The sequence below is a fragment of the Drosophila albomicans genome, chromosome 3, assembly GCF_009650485.2.
Source record: "Drosophila albomicans strain 15112-1751.03 chromosome 3, ASM965048v2, whole genome shotgun sequence".
NCBI lineage: Eukaryota > Metazoa > Arthropoda > Insecta > Diptera > Drosophilidae > Drosophila > Drosophila albomicans.
In genome coordinates this window covers 37,830,966-37,850,312 of record NC_047629.2, presented here as the reverse complement: position 1 = coordinate 37,850,312, position 19,347 = coordinate 37,830,966, and the positions used below count along the sequence as shown (strand labels likewise).

The 19,347-nt window shown below is 40.5% G+C and overlaps 2 protein-coding genes and 1 long non-coding RNA gene across 7 annotated transcripts; 2 read left to right on the top strand and 1 right to left on the bottom strand.

The window, feature by feature from the left end:
* Nucleotides 1-1,605: 1,605 nt before the first annotated feature.
* Nucleotides 1,606-3,861, top strand: LOC127565515 (uncharacterized). Its single transcript, XR_007954827.1, has 3 exons — nucleotides 1,606-2,380; nucleotides 2,551-2,762; nucleotides 2,911-3,861. It is a non-coding gene; the product is annotated as an uncharacterized LOC127565515 (long non-coding RNA).
* Nucleotides 3,862-5,722: 1,861 nt separating this feature from the next.
* On the top strand, nucleotides 5,723-12,743 carry LOC117570459 (putative uncharacterized protein DDB_G0271606). Of its 5 annotated transcripts, none has more exons than XM_052005565.1 (6): nucleotides 5,723-5,871; nucleotides 7,502-7,973; nucleotides 9,318-9,501; nucleotides 9,589-9,646; nucleotides 9,717-10,775; nucleotides 11,753-12,743. In XM_052005565.1, the coding sequence occupies exons 2-6, from the start codon at nucleotides 7,895-7,897 to the stop codon at nucleotides 11,981-11,983; spliced, it is 1,611 nt and encodes a 536-aa protein (XP_051861525.1). In that variant the 5' UTR covers nucleotides 5,723-5,871; nucleotides 7,502-7,894; the 3' UTR covers nucleotides 11,984-12,743. The 5 variants fall into 5 exon arrangements, with proteins under 5 accessions (XP_051861525.1, XP_034108008.1, XP_051861526.1 ...); XM_034252117.2 differs by having other exon boundaries at nucleotides 5,723-5,985; XM_052005566.1 differs by lacking the exon at nucleotides 5,723-5,871 and adding an exon at nucleotides 6,717-6,893.
* Nucleotides 12,744-13,089: 346 nt separating this feature from the next.
* On the bottom strand, nucleotides 13,090-19,183 carry LOC117566965 (uncharacterized). The gene is made up of 4 exons (XM_034246620.2): nucleotides 19,015-19,183; nucleotides 17,323-18,719; nucleotides 14,796-14,974; nucleotides 13,090-14,732 (listed from the first exon to the last, which is right to left on the bottom strand). The coding sequence occupies exons 1-4, from the start codon at nucleotides 19,020-19,022 to the stop codon at nucleotides 13,923-13,925; spliced, it is 2,394 nt and encodes a 797-aa protein (XP_034102511.1). The 5' UTR covers nucleotides 19,023-19,183; the 3' UTR covers nucleotides 13,090-13,922.
* Nucleotides 19,184-19,347: the final 164 nt, after the last annotated feature.

Below are 19,347 nucleotides of genomic sequence, written 5' to 3'. Positions count from 1 at the left end.
GCCTGTTCTCTGTGTTCCCTGTGCTGTCCTCGGCCAGGAAGCGAAATCAAAAGCTTTTTAAAGGATATTTCATATAATTTCACGCTTAAAAGACGGCAAACGTCCGCACGTCATGGACGTTGCAGGTTGTTTGTTTAGCGGCCAAGGAAATTGGAAAAAAGCCGGAAAGAAAGCCCGACTGCAAACACTCCAGACTGAGACAGAGACGGAGACAGGGAAAGAGAGACTGAGACTGAGGACAAGACGCCGTCAAGAGCAGCCGTCGCTTTACCCACGTGCCAAGCTGCTTAAAAAAAAAAATAGACGGCAGGCCTCGTGCTCGTCCTTCTTGTTGTCCTGGTTGTTGTTATTGTTGCTGTGTGTGTGGGAAATTTGCATGCGCCTTTTAAATCAATTATTGTTAAATATTTATTTCTTGACAGTCCATTTTAGAGGGGTTCCTCGCAGGCCATATTATCCTAACATAAATTACATGATTGATTTCATTCAGCGTTCGCCAATAGAATCGCAATCGCTGAGCGTGGCCTCGCTTCAAGGAACAGGACACACAAAGCGTAAGCACAAGAGAAAACAATGCCAATGCCAAATAACAAATGAGAAAAAAAAAGAAGTAAACAAAATGCAAATGCAAAACGCTTCTATCCTTGGCATTGGCTCAGCTTTGGCTTTGGCTTTGGGCCTTGATTAAAAAGCTTCTGAATTAGCATATCATTTGCTCCAGCAGTAAGAGTATTCATATTCCTATCTGGGGCAAGTATCTATAAATACATGAGGAGAGTGTGTGGTGCGCATGTTTTGCTTAGTTTGCGGCACATTCATATCAATGAACAATGTTCAATATATAAAGATATAAATATGATGGAGAAGAGTTGCAACATCTCAGACTAATAAAAGAGATACATCGTATGATACATATTTCTGAGATGTATATCTAGAATGTCGCTATTATGCATGGAATTATCATTATATTCATTTTGATCCATAATCACATCAAAAATCAAAAACATTGATGGTGCTATGAAAGAATTCCCGTGTTAATACTATTTCTGATGTGGATCTACATAAAAAGTCTATTAAATTATATAAGTTATAGTACTTTTTTCTTACATTGCCCTAAAGATTTTATGCAACCCCCATCAAAAGTATTTAAATATATCTTAGGTTATCAACAAGTCAACAAAAAAATGAATACAACTTTTGTAAAAACCTCGCTGCTATGTGATAAATTTAGAAGATCTGAAAAAATCATTATGTTATTAAAAAAAAATGTAAACTCGACACAAGAAATGAATTAGCAAATATTTAAGAAAATAAATGGGAATCGAAAGTATAGATTTGATATATATAATTTGATATCGTAAGTTGAATATATTATAATTAAAGCTTAAAAAAAGATAACACATATATTTTTGTCAAAATTCATTCATCGAACTTATCATATTTGTAATGATATTAAAAGCAAACTTGAAATTTACTTAAAACTTTATTTGAATTACATTATTTTAAAAAAGTTAAAAGTTATTTATCAAATGGCTTTATTTCCATTCACTACAACAACCATTTATTTAGGCATATTATATATTTTTTTAAAAACTTGATTTCATTGTTGATTCCTTAGACATTTTTCATTTAGTATGGGTTTGTATGGGATCCCGGGCTGGGCATCTCTGGAGCAATGTGCAGCGTCGTGTGTTTTGCTCAGTGGCGCGTTGACATCGCCATCAAAATGCTTTGACGTGGTTTTTGATTGACAGGAAACTCATAAATAATTCATGTCATTAAATCATGTTACATTTTTTTTTCAGCTTTCTGCTTCATCTTCTTCTGCAGCAGCAGCAGCAGTCGGAGTAACGACAATCGCAGTCGCAGTCGCAGCTTCAACATCTTCAGCTTCCCCACTGACGTTGAGAGTCAAGAGTCGAGAGCTGAGAGTGAAGAGTGAAGAGTGGAGTCGACGGGGTCGGGGCCACGCCATTGAAACAAGTTTCCTTGGACAACGACTGAGGTTGGGAATAGGTGGAGTAGGAGTTGTACAGCTGGAGTGCTGGACATTTAGCTCAGCTCAGCTCAAGCTGAGGGGCCCAGCAATTAAATGTGAAAACAGTTGCGTTGCCCACAGTCGCCCCATCGATGCATGTTGCTTGCTGCTCTCGCTCGTAACTGTAACTCAATTCACTCAGATTTTCATTTTTTTTTTTTTTTTAATATTACTTTTGCTGCAAACTTGAAGGAAATAAGTTTTCAATGAATATAATTATGCAAAGCAGGGCGAGCAGAAGGACGCGTCACACAGTTTGCCAGGACACTTGGCCGCCCCCTCGATGGGTGGCCACAAAAAAAAAACGCATTAAAATTACCAGAAAGATGGCCGAAAAAAAATGTAAGAGCAGAAAATGGCGATATGAAAGCAGCTTGAGCATATTTAAATATTTTTCGCCTCACGCCCCAGCTATGTCATAATATTTTCATATTATTGCTTGTTTTAATTCCTTGTTTCACGATTTCATATTCTATTTTTTTTTTCTTTCTTGTCTTTGACATTTTCTTTAGCATTTGCTGTCAATTGTCCTTCAGCTGGAAAAAGTCTTGACGGCGGCCTGCGCGAAGTTTTTAATTTTTATCAAAGATTTTTCGGCTCAGTTTTTTAATGAAATTTCTGGCATTGGTCTGCCAAAGGATTTGGCTGCTTGTCGTGCATAATTTGCATAAATTGTTTTGAGCAGGAGCCGAAGGAGCAGCAATTTTTAATTTGTGATTTTCTAGTGAGTGTCCTTAAGGAAGTTTTTCGTCGGCAACTTTTTCGGTGCGGTTTTAATTAAAGTAATTTATGAGCTTGTTGCCGAACTTCTTTTTCTTTGCTGGTTACTTTAAGCTGGCAAATCATTTTAATTGCTTTGCAATTTTTCGCAGCATCAGCAGCCACGCCCCCAAAGGACCATCTTCAGCCTTCTCGCTGTATGTGTTGCGCTTTGTTGTTGTGTCTCGATGGTGTGTGGCGATAATAATTACACGTCACGCTGCCACGCAATCAAAACATTAATTGTGCAAAATCACGGAACTGAACTGAAGCGGAAGTGATGAAGGACTTCAGGACTTATTGGCTGCACGCGTCCTCGTTGACGTCGCAACGACGACGACGAAAGCCACCAACAACAAAACGTAAAAAGTTTAAAAAATTGTATCCTCAACCGCACCCCATTTAAATTACAGTCAAGCCAGAGTCAGGGTTAGAATGAGCACCAAAGCCAGTAGTCAGAGTCAATATACGAGTAGTAGCCTGATCCTGGCAAGCGTCGCTGTCCCTGGGGCCGCCACTTCGCGCGTGTTAAATTCAACGCAACGCGTGCGGTCACGTGGCGGACAGAGTTACGCCCACAATCATGATAGTCGCAATCGTTTTGCTGAGATTTACACAAAAACACTGGCAACACATCGAACGATGATTTCTGACCAAACCAATCAGCAACGCTGACGTTAACAGTCAGAGGAGATGGATGTGGAGACACGGTGACGGAAAAGCAACGCGGAGCAACGACAACAGAAAATCGTTGAAAATTATGTAAATTATTGTCAATTTGGGGCTTGGGGATTGTCAGTACAAGCAGTGCGAAAATTTGCCTAAATGCTTTATAGCCAACTGAAGAGACATCACGACAGTCTGTGTCCTGCTGGAATACACAGCAGCTCCAAACTGTTGCACGCCGACAAAATGTGACAGAAACATATGTTGCCACAATCAACGACAGTAAATCCCCGTTCCCAACTCAACGAGGATGCAACAACCCTTTGACAGCACCACAACATTGTGTCGATAAGCGTAGCAAAATGTTGGATTTGCGGATGGCCAATGAGCCTAAACGATTTCCACTTGTGTGGAACTGGTTTACCATATTGGCTTATCTCTAATATTTTTAATGTCACTTCTCTATGATATTATCTTTTTTGAAAATAGAAAAATTAATAAAAATAAATCTAAAAGTATTAAAAAAAAAAGTACAATATTCTATTTGTAAAATAAAAATTCTCTTATTTAAGAAAAAATATTCTACAGAATCCATTCAAATTGATGTTGACACTTATTATTATACTATACATACAACATGAAGAAATATTATTAGTTATTATAAAAAATAAAAAATATTTTAAAGATACATAATTTAAGAACAATAAATAGCTCTCAAATGAGAATTCTTTCAAATCTGACAGAAAAGAAGATTGAAGTTCTTAATGTCAATTGAAAAATGCAATTTACTAAATTTATTTGCAAATTTTAATGAGATCAAAATTTCGATTTTTCAAAAATTGGAATTATGATAAAAAATAAAATGGTTCTCATTAGCAAATGTCTACAGTGCTTAACAAAATAGAAATCATTTTAAACTCTTTATAAAACCGCTAAAAAAAAATATTATACTAAAGGCAAACTCTGAATTTAATAATCATAATATTTCTCAATAATATACAAAATTTAATTTCATATTTACATTGTTTGTTTATAGGGCTTACAATTGTATTATATCTGCTAAATCTACCCTGTTTAGGTCCATCGATAGGATAACAATGAGATGGCTGTTTTTATGCAAGATGCCAGATCAATGTAACGATATTGTTTCGCATTTGTTGTATATTACTTCCTGGTTGCCGTTATCAATATCATATTTTTTTCCCACCATCAACTACATCCCTCAGGAACTAAAAACACCATCCCCATCCCCTCCCAGCAAAGTCGACACACGTCCGCGGCAATAAAAGCGCAAACGTTTCAATTCCGTTGCGGCTGACAAATGCACAAAAATTGCGAATGTTTCTGCCCCAAAAATGCTCGACATTATAATGATAAAAAGAGCGAATGCCGAAAATATAAACCCCGCAGCAAAACTTTATCTAGATGCTGTCGAGTGTTTTGATTTGTAACGTTTCTCACTTCATTATTATGCAATAAATTCACCAAAGGCCAGGGCCAGGCCAAGTCACATAATGGCATCCACAAACATGTCGCATGCTAAGGGAGGGTGGTTCTTTGACATTAGGCGGAGGCGAAGGCGGAAGTAGAGCATCACACACTGGACGCTGAAACAGTGAAAAGTAATGAGGCATAAGCATGACAATGTCAAGATTTTTTTTATCTCCCCAACGAATTTCTACAAAATATGGTCTGCCAAAAGTATAAGATTGGTTGCGAACCAAACTGTAAGTAAGCTTTTAAAGTTCAGCTTTTCCAACAACCTTCGGTAACTTGCAGAAGCTGGCATGAGCTTTGAAATGTTTGAAAGCTCTCATAGAAAGGGGCGCACTTCTCGTGAGCTTTAAGCTGCAGCGTACTTTCACCTTTCGATAATACGCATTCATTCAAACAAATGAGCGTACGACCCATTGGCAGCTGGCCTGTGGCGCTGAAAGCTTTAAAGAAAACAAACTCTACCCCCCACTACGCACTCCGCAAGCTATCACGCGCACATACAGTTCAAAAACCCACCCCTATGTGGAGCACTGAGCATTAAAGCTCACGCGATGCTTTCTCCCAACGTGTGTTGGCATGTAAGCTGCGCTCCGCTCTTCTAAATCTAAATGTCGTTGCTCTCTCTCTGTTGCTCTCTGTCTTGGGCTCTCTCTGTGTATTTCGCTCTCTAGTTGAGCAAAGCACAAAAGTGCTGCTGTGTGACACAAAGAGGAGTGTCAGGCAGCATAAATTTCAGCATACAAAATTCCACACAGAAGCGTCGCGTCGCAGCTAAAACTTTTTTCGGCGAGTTGAGTTTTCCGCAGAAAATCCATAAAAATGAAAGAACCGTGTGTAAATATGCAAAGAAAACTATATAAATGCGCAAAAAGTTCCTTTTAGTCTTTAAAATAAATGTGTGTAAATACAAAGTAAGCGGTAAATGCAGCACGCCAATTGTTGTTTTGTGCGCCGCCCCAGCAAAAAAGTGATATTCCGGAATCTCAAAAAGAAAACCGAATTCACAAATCTGAATATACAACTGTGTGAGTGTGTGTGGAATACACATACATGTGTATGTATTCACGGGATGATGGGATGATGTTGATGGCCGAGGCCGAGTGTGTGCCCAAGTGGCGCTGCGTATAAATCAAACAAGTTTCTATAAAAACGCGCAGAAGGAAAACGTCGAAATCGGGCAAATAAAAAATGCCAATGGGAAACAAAAAATCATAAATAAAACATAAATTATGTTTTTGGCATCGCCAACAAAAATAAAATCCCATATTAAAAAAAAAAACTAAAAACAAAAAAACAATACACAAAAAAAGCGCCGCGCAACAAACGAAAATACAGATATATTTTGATTTTTTTTTTATAAATAGAAAAATCAATTTCGCACGCAGCGCGCACTCAACACACACAAACACACATCCATACACTTGAACGCATACAGGAGCAAGCAGCAAAGGCAGCCGCAGCAGCAGCAAAAAGAGAGAAGCGGCGGCGGCGGCGCTACTGGAGCTTGCTCTCATTCTCGGTCTGGCGCTCTCTCTCACTCTCTCTCTCTCTTTTCAACGATTGTTCGGCTGTTTGGCGCCTCGCTGCCTGCCTCATTCGCCTGCCAGCTTGTATGTTTGTATGCGTGTGTGTGTGTCTATTATAAGCAAGAGTCTGACGCTCTGCTTTGGACAACGGCGCGGCGTTGCTTTGCGCTCTATGTGAGAATAATTGAATATAATTCAAGTGTTTTTCTTGTGCATTATTTGTTGTGCTTATTATTGTTATTTGTTTAAATTAGCAACAACAACGACAACACAGCAGCAGCAGCAGAAACAATAACAAAAAATCACGCGAGTGTTGAAAGCAATAAAACGCGCGCCTCTTTAGAACAAAACAATAGCGGAGAGCACGAAAAATTGACGGTGTAGTGCAGCCCTGGCCAAACCCTTTTGTGGGTTTGTCCTGCCCTGTGCCGTGTCCTTTCCTGTTACGTCCTGTTCCTGTCCTGTGCTGTCTTGTGCTATTCTGTGCCGTGTCGTGTCCTGTGCCGTGCATGTTTACAAATTGACGCTGCAAATTGAATTTATGGCTCGCAAAGCGAGAAACAAGTGGTTGGCCAGCGTCAGCACAGTGAGCTTCTTGGCTAGCACACAGACACACACACAGTGTTGTTGCCTTGTGGGGTCTCCGTCTGTCTGTCTGTCCGCTTTACGGTGGGTCGCTTGCTCGTTTTGTTCGTTCCAAGGTAAAAAGTTAATTTCCGCTACTTTTCAAAGTTTTTGTGTTTGGTTTGAACTGGAAGTTGTGGGTGGGCGGGCGTTCGTTTTACGCACAAAATCAACGACGGCGACGTCGCTGTCGAATGTCGAATGTCGACAAATGAAATTCTCGAACAAGTGGCAAACGCGGAATGTTCCATTCTCTCTCTCTCAGTGTTGTTGTTGATGTTGCTGTCGCATTAAAAGAACGAAGACGATTTCACAACAAAGCAAAAGCAACGGCAACGGCAACAGCAACAACAACAACTTGAGATCAAATAAATTAAATTTACACACATAGTTAAATTAGTGAAAATTGAATAAAAAAAACACAAGACAAAAACGCAGGCAACGCAAAGAGACGTGTGACAAAAACGTAAATAAATGAAAAGAGAGGTGAATGCCAGCGAGTGAAATAGCTAATTGAGTTGCAGTCGTGTAAAGGAGAAGGAGATATATATCTAACACATATATATGCACAGGTCGGTCAGCGGACGACGTAGAACGTGTCGAGCAACAAATTAATAAAAAATTGAAAACATACAAAAACAACTCGCAACGCTAATATCAAAGGCAACGTCAGTGCTGTCGCCGTCGCAGTCAACGTCGTCAACAACAGTCGCAGTCGCAGTCTCAGCAGCAGCAGCCTCAGTCGCCGCCGCCGCAGCCGCAGCAACAGCAGCACAGTCAGAAAATGGGCTGTGGACAGAGCAAAATACATTTATATCCAAGGAAATCGAAGAGTAAAGCAAATGGCAAGAAAGGAGGACATGGTAAGCAAAGAGGAGACTTTACTGTACCGCTAACAGTGTGACATTGTGCGTGTGTGTGTGTGTGTGTTGTCTCTGTTTGCCTTACGCATACATACAGACCACTTAACAAAAGCTTACACGCATGACGACATCAATTTGCCTGCAGTTGCGTGTGTACGTGTGAAACTTGAATGTCAGTCGGTACAAATGAGTGAGTGTTAGTGTGAGAGTGCGTATATGTGTGTGGCTGTGCGCGTGTGTGTGTGTATAAGCCACCTGTTTTCACAATGAGGACATCATTGATTAATATGTCAGCAGCAAAGGCTTACGGCGTGCATTCGCCTGACGACGTTGATGCTGACGCCACACACACACTTGCACGTCTGTGTATGCGTGTGTGTAGGCTTATAAGCTGCAAACATGCATACTATAAATATGATGAGTGTGTACATATGCGCGGTGTGTGTGCATATTATATACATTGTACAAAGCAGCGAAAAAATATATATAAAAAAAGGCAAAAAGTGTTGCGCTAGCCTACATTTCAAACTTTTGGCAGTGCCCCGAGAGCCTTTCTTCTTCTTCTTCCCGTTGTTGTTGCTGCCTTTCTCTCTCTCTCTCACTTCGCTGTGTGTATGTGTGTGTAATTAACTGCTAAAAGGCAACTTGTTGTTGCAGTGGGCGTAGCAGTTGAGTGGGTGTGGCCCCTTTGGGGCCTTGCCTCTATTTATGTATGCCTGTGAATTGAGTGTGCAAGTGTTAGTGTATGTGTGTGTGTGTGTGTGTTTGGGCTGCGTTCAAAACGGGTTAACAAAAGTGTAGCATACACAAAGGCGCCATTGTACCATCAACGACCCAAATTCTGTTGGCCTAAGCTTTGTCGTCAGCTCAGTCTCCGTTCCCCCCATCCTTCTTCCTCTTTATCGCTGTTGCTAGCTAGATTAATTATAAAGTTTTTCATTCATATTTTTGTTGCGCATTAATATGCATAACTCGTTTTAATTAAATTCACGCCAAAAATTGCACTTCGACAATGAATGAACAATGAACGTGACTTGCAAAAAATAACATTTGCTGACATTGCCAAATGTTAAAGTTCTCTATCATCAAATTCGATCTGTTTTCCTTATCCAGCCACATTTGCGCTAAATTGTTGTGTGCGACTTTTCTACGACTTCGCCAAGTGTCCTTAAAAAACAGTCAGCGTCGTGACATTTCAGGGCCAGCGCACAAAGTAAAACATATTACAACACTTGGAGCCATTTTATTGCACAAGTTGTTTGCCAAAGTTTGCTGCCTAGTTACAATTTGTTACACACTATTTTACTCACTTCTTCGTCACTTTCTCCCCTTTCTTCTCTGCAGCCGATTCAGATGCGGAGACGGACGAGGACGAAGGCCACATTGAGGATGCTGAGAAGGCACAGCAACGTGAGCGCGAGAAGCATGACGAGAGCGAAGAACAAAGCAATAAGGACATACAGGACACCGAGGAGGATGTGGCCGTCTCACTGCTGCGTGCCAAGAATCTATCGCTGCTGCAAAGCCAGTAAGTAGTCAGTCCAATCCACTGTCTGTCCCCTACTCCCCCTCCCCCCTTTTATTCCATTCAACTAAAACTGCCTGCACCTTGCAGAGAAATCTCATCAAGCCAACAGAACTTCTTCCGCATGCTGGACAAGAAGATCGACGAGGTGAGTACACTGAAAATATATTGTAAATCGAATTCGAATTCATATTAAACTCTCTCACTCTTTTTTTTAGGGACCGGATTATGATTCGGCCAGCGAGACGGAAATTGCCTTGGAGGAGGCACGACTGAATGCGCTGGTTCAGCATTGGGAAAGCGCCAGCTTGACCGCCTCCATCTGCTCCTCGGCCAGCCGATCGCTGCAGACGACGCCCATACGCCAGGTAGTCCAAGTTCCGCTGAAGACGCGACCGACGGCAAGCGGTGTTGCTGGTCATTTGCTGCAGCCTTCGTCGGCCTGCAATACGCTGACGACGACAGAGTATCTACCTCAGCACGTCTTGGCGGGGCGACAGCAGCAGCAGCAACAACAACAACAACAGCAGCAACTACAACAGCAGCAGCTACAACAGCAGCAGCAACAACAGCAGCAGCAACATCAAGCGGCCAATCTTTACCAGCAACAGCAGCTGATACTGTTGCCACAGCTCGATGCCAATCTTGTCAATACGTCCAATGCGAATGCAGCGGCAGCCGCACAGCTTGCCCAGCTGCAACAGCAGCAGCAACAGCAGCTGGTCATGTACCAGCAACATCAGCAACAGCAACAACAACAGCAGCAGCAACAACAGCAACAACAATTGGCTGCCTATGGCGGACATCTGCTAACGTTGCCGGCGGGCGCCAAACCGCAAAGCGTCAGCCCCAAGCGGTTGCTTTATGGTGCCGTGCCGTCGCCACCAGTTAGTGCTCCTGTGCAGTACATTGCCGCCAATTCGCCGTTGATGCAGACGGGCGTTACGGGTTTCCTAAATGGCGCCGGCGCCACAGCCGGACGTGCCCCATTGCAGTTGGCGTACTATGGTGCTCCGAGCACTGCCCCCCAAGTTGCTGGTCAAGCAGCGACCTCTGTTCCCATTGCCTCCGAATCTTACGAATCACAAACCGCTCCACACAGCCAAAGTCAGCAGCTGCAACAGCAGCAGCCGCAATTGCAGTCGCTACAGACGTTGCAGTCGTTGCAGCCGCAATCATCGCAACAGCCGCTGCAACAACAGCTGCAGCAGCAACAGCAACAACAACCTCCACTCCCAACGGGCGCTTACTATGGCGAAGTTATGCACTCCGTGCAGGTAAGCAAGCGGCCAGATTATGTACCTCACTTCGTATACGTAATACATTACGTATGCGCATTTATTATTTTATGAAAGGCTTAACACTTATCAAATCTTATTTGCCCATAGTCATAGGAGACATTTTGTCATTTGTTTGTTTATATTTATCTTGTGAATAGCCATTTCAGTATAATATGCAATTAAGATGTCTTAAAAGCAGTCGTCATATAAACTTTCTCTGTGTAATTCCATTATAATGGCTTACGTAATTTTTTCAAAAATAGGGCTCTATAGTTTGCGCTATAAACATCAGTATCTTGAAATAATCTACTAATCTTGCTTCACGATTGGTTAAATTATTTATTACTCTTTAACGATATCAGTTTGACTTGACGAAATTTAAATCGAAACTGAAATTGATAGGTTGATGATTACGTTTAACTTATTTTAATTCTTAATTTTTTTCAATAATTCAAAGGTCACATCCCTAGGAGCAGAGATTTCTAGAAATATATTTTGCTATTTAAGAAATGGTCAGCCTTTTTCTACCTCTACATCCAAAGCCATTTATAAAAGTGAACACATATATAAAAAGCCAATTCTCTGCAAATGTCATGTACCTCTTATTCGCTTCTCGAAAGATATACATAAATGTCAGACAGTTATTATGGCTCGGAAGCTAAACAGACAACAATTTTAATTAACTCGATAAAATATAAAATGCATCTTCAATTGTGCTAAAGTTCAATGTCAAAATCGTGCTTTGGACCATTTAAATAGCTGTTGTCAACTCTCTAAATGTTTCCGAGCTGTTTATAATTCTGTTTTATCTCTTGTTTATGCCTTCGCGTTAATTGCTTCTTAGCCGACGACAGCAATGATGCCTGGCTCTTAATGTTTTGCTCATTGTTTATTTGCTAATGTAAGATTTTCATTTCCCTAGACACGGCCATTAAGAAAATGTGTTTGTTTTGTTTCGTTTCATTTGTTGACAGTCGACGGCGCCACCAACGGAATACAAATTTCCGCCGGCCATCAGCGTGCAGCGATTGGCGCCCCAAGTGCAGCGGCAGCTGCGAGAGACGCAGGAACTCATAAAAGACTCGTGTCCGCAGCTGTATGCGGCGGGCTATGGCAGCCCAGGACCACCGATACGCAATCCCAACAGAAATCCAACTAGAACTAGACCCACCCTGGAGACGCAGTTCTCGCAGGAACTCTCGTGATATCTATATATGTAAAAAGCAAGCAAAAACCGTAGCAAAAAAACAAGTAACAAGTAAAGAATATATACAAAAAAAGAAAACAAAACAAAAACAAAGCAAAACACATAAACATAAAAAACCAAAACACACACACAGAATTAGTCAACTGCGCCAAAGAAAACATTAAGCGAAATTAACAAGAAAACAAAAGATATATTATAAATTAAATTAAAACTAACAAAAACCACAAAAAAACGAACAAAATCGATAAAAAATTGAAAAAACTGCACTCAATGTTTCAGTCCTCGCCCCATCCCAGGGGCAGAAACCAACCCCATGCGACAATTTATAAAAGCAACAAAAAAGAAAATGGAAAAGCAAAGAGAAAAACTACTACAACAACTACTAAATGAAAAAAGGCTTTGCGAAGCAACAAATAAAATGCATTATAAAAGTACATATTAAATCAAGTATGTAATCAAGCAGGCAGCCAAAGAGACGGATGGATTGGGAAACGCCAGACAAAATAGTTTTAGGATCGAGTATAAAACATTATGATATGTATATGTATGTATATGCAAAAAGAAAACACACCCATAAACACACAAACAAAACACAAATTGCAAGCAAACAAGCAACAAAGAACAAACAAAAAACAAAAAAATAAACAAACAAACAAAAATGACTTCTACATTCTCTCACAACAATTTTGTTAGTCATAATCATATATTCATCGTGTAATTTTGCAAAATTATTTCTGTCAAATGTGTGAGCTAAACAACTTTTGAACCAAAGTGTTATACGAGTAATGTTTGAAGCTAGAAAGATCTACAACAATATATCGATGCAATGCATGAATTCTGCTGCATGATGATGTTTGATGATTGATGGTTCGATGGATCGATTGATCAATGATCATGGGAACGATGCTGTCTAGTAATATTTGTATACTTTAGTTCTATTTATTATTATGATAATTTTGGATGTATAATAGTTTTTTCTTATATAAAATATATTTAAAAATGAAAATAAAAGCAAATCAATTAAGTTTAGAAAAACAATTCTATAGAATTCTTCGTCTTGATAATTTCAGAAATGTTGTTGGTAAGTATTAAAACAATGTGACAAATGTCTAATTAATTCCTTTATTCATAGTTCTGTAAATCAATTCATATGTTTACATTAAATGGAATTGTACATTTATTTCATATTGTTGATGTTAATGTGGTAGTTGTTGTGTATGCTTCAGCTAAGCAATTAATTAGACTAGTTACATAATATGGTTTAATATTCATTTGATTCTAATAAATTGACATTTGGTTGTTGTCTGTTGTGTTTAGTTATTGTTTTGTTGTTAGTTGGAATTGAAGTTTTGCATTTTTGGAGCGTTGCAAATAGTTAATTTTACATATTTTGTAGTTTTTTTTATGCGTATTTATAGAATAGAATATTCGAGAATAATTACAGAAATCAAATACGCTAAAACGTTTGAATGGATCTTGAAAGCTAAATGCCAACAATGATTTTTAGTAATGTGGTTGTTTTGCCCAGTATTTTTTTGTTATTTTGTGTAGATGAACTTGAATTACGAATGTGAAACAAATAGATATGCAACAAGCGTATTTGATTTCAATTTAAACCATATTATATTGCTAATGTGTGGGCGTGGGAGATCTACACAAGTCTGGGGACCTCAGATCGTCGCTAGGACGTAAGTACACTCGTTTCTCTTACGAAGATGAATGTGTGGTTGCATCTGGATTACTTTCATTTAGTTTGAGAGTGTAAAATGTTTGAGGTCGTGTGTACAAGTGTGCGTGTTATACGTGTGTGTGAGTGTGTGTGAGTGTGTGTCTGTGTATGTAGGATAGGAAATTACAATAGAGCAAAAACCATGGACCTACTATAATAATACTAGGGTCCTACAATTTAAGCTCATACAATTTGGCGTTACTGTTTTTTAGTTTTGTACGGGCAAAGGTGGTGGCGGCATCACATATGGCATTGCGTATGGGGCACGATATGCGCTGGCCGGTATGCTGGGGGCGCCTCCATTCAGCGACACCGTCGCCATACTACTGGACATGCTGGTGTACTGTCCATAGGCCTGTGCCTGAGGCATTGCAGCTGCTGGGCCACCGGGCATCTGTTGTGGATGTTGCTGTGTTTGCTGGTGATGTTGCGGCGGCTGCTGTGGTTGCTGCTGATGTGGTGCCTGCTGCTGCTGTTGCTGTTGGGGAAGTGGTGGAGGTGGCATATTGAAATTCAAAGCAAAGCGCGAACGCTTCTGGTCAACACCATAGCCATAGCCAGCTGCTGCTGCCGCGGCGGCAGCATTTGCGGCAGCTGCCTGAGCTGCGGCCAAATGTGGTGGCTGATGCTGTTGCACGGCCGATCCCTGAGTCTTGGGCTCAAAGCAAGCGGCATTTGGATTGAAGCGAGAGAACTGCACACCATTGGGCTGCTGTGATTGTTGCTGTTGCTGCTGTTGATAGCCACCGCCCTGTGGACGATAGCCAGTTCCCTGGACGGGCGGAGAATTGCGCGACGGCTTCTGATCGTAACGTGGCGGACCGCCTGCATTGTAGCCATTGTTGTTGCCATTGCGATGCATATTGTTGTTGTTCTGGTTGTTGCGATAGTTGTTGCCAGCACCGCCCATCTGTTGGTTGCGTCCCTGATAGCCGCCACCATTGCCGCGATAGCCCATTCCGCCACGCTTCTGATAGCCACCACTAGCTGCCATGTTCATCAGTTTAGGATTGATGGTCTGTGAAGATCAAGAGATTAGTTAAACTATAAAATAAACTGTATTAACATATGGATCACTCACCTGATGGGCTTCGCGCAGCACCTGAATCAAATCATTGGCCTTGTTGGCATTCGAGTGCGTGAACAAAGTGTAGGCTGTGCCCGTGTTATTCGAGCGACCGGTTCGTCCAATGCGGTGCACATAGTCCTCCGAGTTCGAAGGATAATCATAATTGATCACAAACTTGACATCGTCAACGTCTGTGTTGATTTGAAAATTGAAGAAGTTGTCAACATGTTAAAAGGGTTTGCTCAAAATAATACGTTTCATACAATGCAAATACATATTTTCAAGAACTATAAACAAAAACAGAAACTTATGTGTGTGTAAGAATTTTTCGTTTTTTTTTTTATTTCAATATTTTGATAAACTTAAATAAGCACTTGCTAAATTTTATAGTATTTGATTTATTCATTTTTTGTTTTTTATTTATTTGAATATTATTTAATTGATTTGATTTTTTTTTTGGTTTTGGTTGCTTTGCTTTGTTTAATTTGGTTTGTACTTTGAACAAAAATTTCGCCATCAATACTATTTAGCGTATATTAACAACTATACATCTTTGGCAAACAGATATATGTTTTTTCTATACTGCAGAAATGTGGACCTCGACCTTTGTGTTTGTCATTCTTTTCTTTCTTATACTTTTATTATTTTTTTAAATACACAAATCTTTCATTTACAAGTATATATTCGATCTATATATACTTTTAAGCTTAATGCATACAAGAGACGGCTTGATTAAACTTAAGAAATAGGTTATATAATAATAATGATATGATTGCTTTTCTCTTTTGGGTGCTAGGATATTTATTTATATATACTTTAAGATCGGTGGAAACGGAACATTAGTAATAGTGTTTGGGGTGGTAGGAAATCTAATGATGCGATGGGCAAGAACAAAATTAAAATTCGATTTAAAAAAAATTAAAATGAAATGAATGGATTATGAGAGACGAGAGAAAGAGGAAGAGAGTGGTGAGCGAGAGTTGGTTCAAAATTATCCTAGTACTTACCCCGTGTGCGATCTATGATTATATTAGATTAGGGCTTACGTAAAGAATGTTGTTACAGCTCTGTTGTTGTAGCGGTTGTATATTTTGTTGTTGGATATAATTGTTGTTGTAGATGTCTGTTGTAGAGCCTGGAGTCGCGGAGCTTAGGTGATGAGAGTTCCGCGTTGCTAAAAACTTAAGAATTCAACCCTCACCTTGTAAGTATATAAAGCTTAACATTTTCTTTTCTTTTTTTTAACTTTTTTCTGTTTTGTGTATACAACTTTTTGTTTAACATTTAACTTTTGCTTTGCTTTCTTTTTTCTTTTTTTTCTTTGCCATGTAAAAATCGAAGTCCATTTCAAAAAGTGCTGATGATATTTTTGTTCACACACAAATTTAGGTTTTATACATATAGGATCGACGTAATATTATACGATATAAATACATAATACTGTTTATGATAAATACAAGTAAGCTACGGATAATAATAAGCATCAGTCAAAAACTTGTTGGCCGCAAAATGCATATCACGATTTCAATTTTCAATCGAATTTCATAAAAAAACTCTATTTAAAAAAAAAAATAAAATAATTATAGATTAGTTTCAAGAAAGTTCCACCAGCTGGCAAACCTTTGGAGCGTCTTTCAAAGCACAACTTTCAAATCGATCATCAGATTGTTCGAGCATTATTTTTAAAACAATTCTATATAGATATATATGTGTGTATAAGTATTAATCGGATTTTGCTAAGCCATTCACTCCTTGACTGACAACAAATTTGCATACGGTAATGTTAGTTTTTACTCAAATGTAATTTGACGAGGCACAAAAAAATACTAAAGGCTAGTAGAAAGAAGGTCAACGAAACTAAAAGTACAAAGATACATACATAGATGTATATCTATAGATATATAGATACACACAACAAAAGAAAAGAACTTCATATAACCAGCAAAATGCATGGAGAACACATTCCCCTCATTATTATTTCGACCACACCATTTTCTTTCAAATACTTTTCTTGGTATTCAAAAGGAATATAGCAACAAAAGAAAAAGAGTTCTCAATGTAAACCAAATGAAAATGTAGAACACAAAAATTGGAATTGCGGGTTGGATAAATAGTTAGGAACACTTCCCCGGGCGGAAGCTAGAAGAGTAGAACGGTTTAGACATGCAATGCACAACTTAACCTGTCAAGAAATCTCATAATCGAGAGTGTAACAATAGATATACCATAGAGAAGCGATTAAGTCAGAGTGAGAGGAAAGTGAAGCGAGTTTAAGTGAAAAAAGAGAGAGTCTGGTTGGTCGGTGTTGGCCGATTCATCGCTGACGGTCGCTGCCAGGCGACGACGACGACGAATCAAATAATGAAAGAAACCATTTGGCATTCTGTATTTTTTTTTTCTTTTTTTGGGCATGTTGTTGATCCACAGCAACACTTGCTTGGTTATTGTTGTTGTTATGGAGAAGAGCGCATCGAAAAAAGACAAACGGGCGCAGCTGTTTAGCCAACTGCAAGCACAAAAATGCTACGGCAAAACTCACCCAATCCGCGGGCAGCCACATCGGTGGCCACCAATATCGAGTGACGTCCGTTGCGGAAGCTGGACAACACAAAGTCACGCTCCTGCTGCGACTTATCGCCATGGATGGCACATGCCCGCCATCCCTGTCGCGATATATTGCGTGTGATCTCATCCACACGCTTCTTCGTCTCCACAAAGATGATGGTCTTTGTCTCATTCTCGCTAGAGATCTGTGTCAGCAGCTGTATCAGCTTGACAATCTTCTCCGACTCATCGCAGACATCAACGATCTGGAGTATATTGTGATTGGCACTCAGCGACAATGAACCGATGTTCACCTGTATGTAATTGTTCAAAAATTCCTCGGCCAATTGGCGCACCTCCTTTGGCCAGGTGGCCGACCACATCAATACCTGACGATCGGGGCGAATCTGTTGCATGATCTTGCGTATCTGTGGCTCAAAGCCCATATCAAGCATACGATCGGCTTCGTCCAAAACCAAATAGGTGCAACGCTTCAACGATGTGGTGCCACGCTCCAAGAAATCAATAAGACGACCGGGTGTCGCTATAACAATCTCCACACCTCGTTCCAGGTCACGAGCCTGCTGCCCCTTGGGAGCGCCGCCAAAGATGCAGGTGTTGCGCACCTGCGTATTCGAGCCAAACTCACTGGCAACCTGCTGGATCTGTTGGGCCAGCTCCCGAGTGGGCGCCAGCACCAAAGCGATGGGTCCGTCACCACGCTCCAAGCGCGGCTGATTATTGATGTGCACCACTGCGGGCAGCACATAGGCCAGCGTCTTGCCAGAGCCCGTCTGGGCGACAGCTACCAGATCACGTCCGCTTAGAGCGATGGGCATACCCTGTGCCTGGATTGCTGTGGGCTTGGTGAAACCCTGTTTGCGTATCTCGTTCATTACATAGTCGGGAAAGCCGCCTTCCTCGAACTCAATGCTGGGCGTGGGCACTTCGTTGCCCTTGATGGTGATTTCGTTGCTGCTAAGGAAACTATCCGTTTCCAATTGGGTGCGTGCCAACACCGATTCACATGGCTTATAGAAATTCTTGCGGAAGGGTGTCAAAGACACCTCGGACCACACAATTGTGGGCAAATGTGCCCCGTGTGTCGAGGTGCGATTGTTATTCTGGTTACCACCAAAGCCACCGCCATCGCGATCATTGCGTATTCCACCGCCATTCATGCGACCGCCATTAAAGCCACCGTTGTTACCACCGCCACCTCCTCCACCGCCACCCATGGCTCCGCCGGGGCCTCCACGTATGTATGGAGCGGAACGATTGCGTTGAAACATGCCGGATCCACCACCAGCGCCGCCCATGCGATTGTTACCACCGCCAGGCATTCCACCGGCTGGGGCGCCTCCCATATAACCATTTACCTGTCCATTATACCTGGAACGAGCGTAATGAAGCGCCATTAATTATAATTTTGAGCATCAAAAGCAGTTCTAAACATTCGACTTCTACTTTTCAATGTAATTTCCATTTCCTACTCTCTCACACTCTCTGCCATTTTGAATTATCGATTTTTAGCCAGAGTTCGAGAAAAATTTCGCCTAGACATTAAACCGCCCTTCCCCCTTTCTCCAATCAACTACCTTCCAATTGCCGCCGCCACATGTCGGTAATTTGTTAAGAAAAATGCATTAAATATGCTATGCCCCTATTTGCCAGCATTGCCACTTACATATTCATTGCGTTGACCACGTAAATTGCACAATTATTTGCCAAATATTATACTTTTCACTTTTTTTTGCAATTTTTTTCACTTCACCCAAAAATTTTCCAGGTTTGTTTCTCCTACGTCAGGTTTTTAGTTATCGAAATCGAACAGAATAAGTGCGATTGTTTTTGGCATTCACAAACTTAACATTTCTGTCAACTGTTATCGTTTTGATGTATTGTTTTTTCTTTTTTCTTATAAAATAATCGCTGATTGCAAAAATTAAAAAGCAACTGATTTTACTTTAAGAATGGATACACTTTGGTTTTTTGTATGAAATTGTTTGCGGCTAAAAAA

Excerpts from the sequence above, each read along its gene's own strand:
- LOC117566965 (XM_034246620.2), bottom strand. Across the intron at positions 14,975-17,322 it reads TGTGGCTGCCCGCGGATTGG|ACGTTGACGATGTCAAGTTT; the intron begins GTGAGTTTTGCC and ends AAATCAACACAG. Across the intron at positions 14,733-14,795 it reads TGCTGCGCGAAGCCCATCAG|ACCATCAATCCTAAACTGAT; the intron begins GTGAGTGATCCA and ends TGATCTTCACAG.
- LOC117570459 (XM_052005565.1), top strand. The coding sequence starts at position 7,895 with ATGGGCTGTGGACAGAGCAAAATACATTTATATCCAAGGAAATCGAAG. Across the intron at positions 7,974-9,317 it reads TGGCAAGAAAGGAGGACATG|CCGATTCAGATGCGGAGACG; the intron begins GTAAGCAAAGAG and ends TCTTCTCTGCAG. Across the intron at positions 9,502-9,588 it reads CTATCGCTGCTGCAAAGCCA|AGAAATCTCATCAAGCCAAC; the intron begins GTAAGTAGTCAG and ends TGCACCTTGCAG.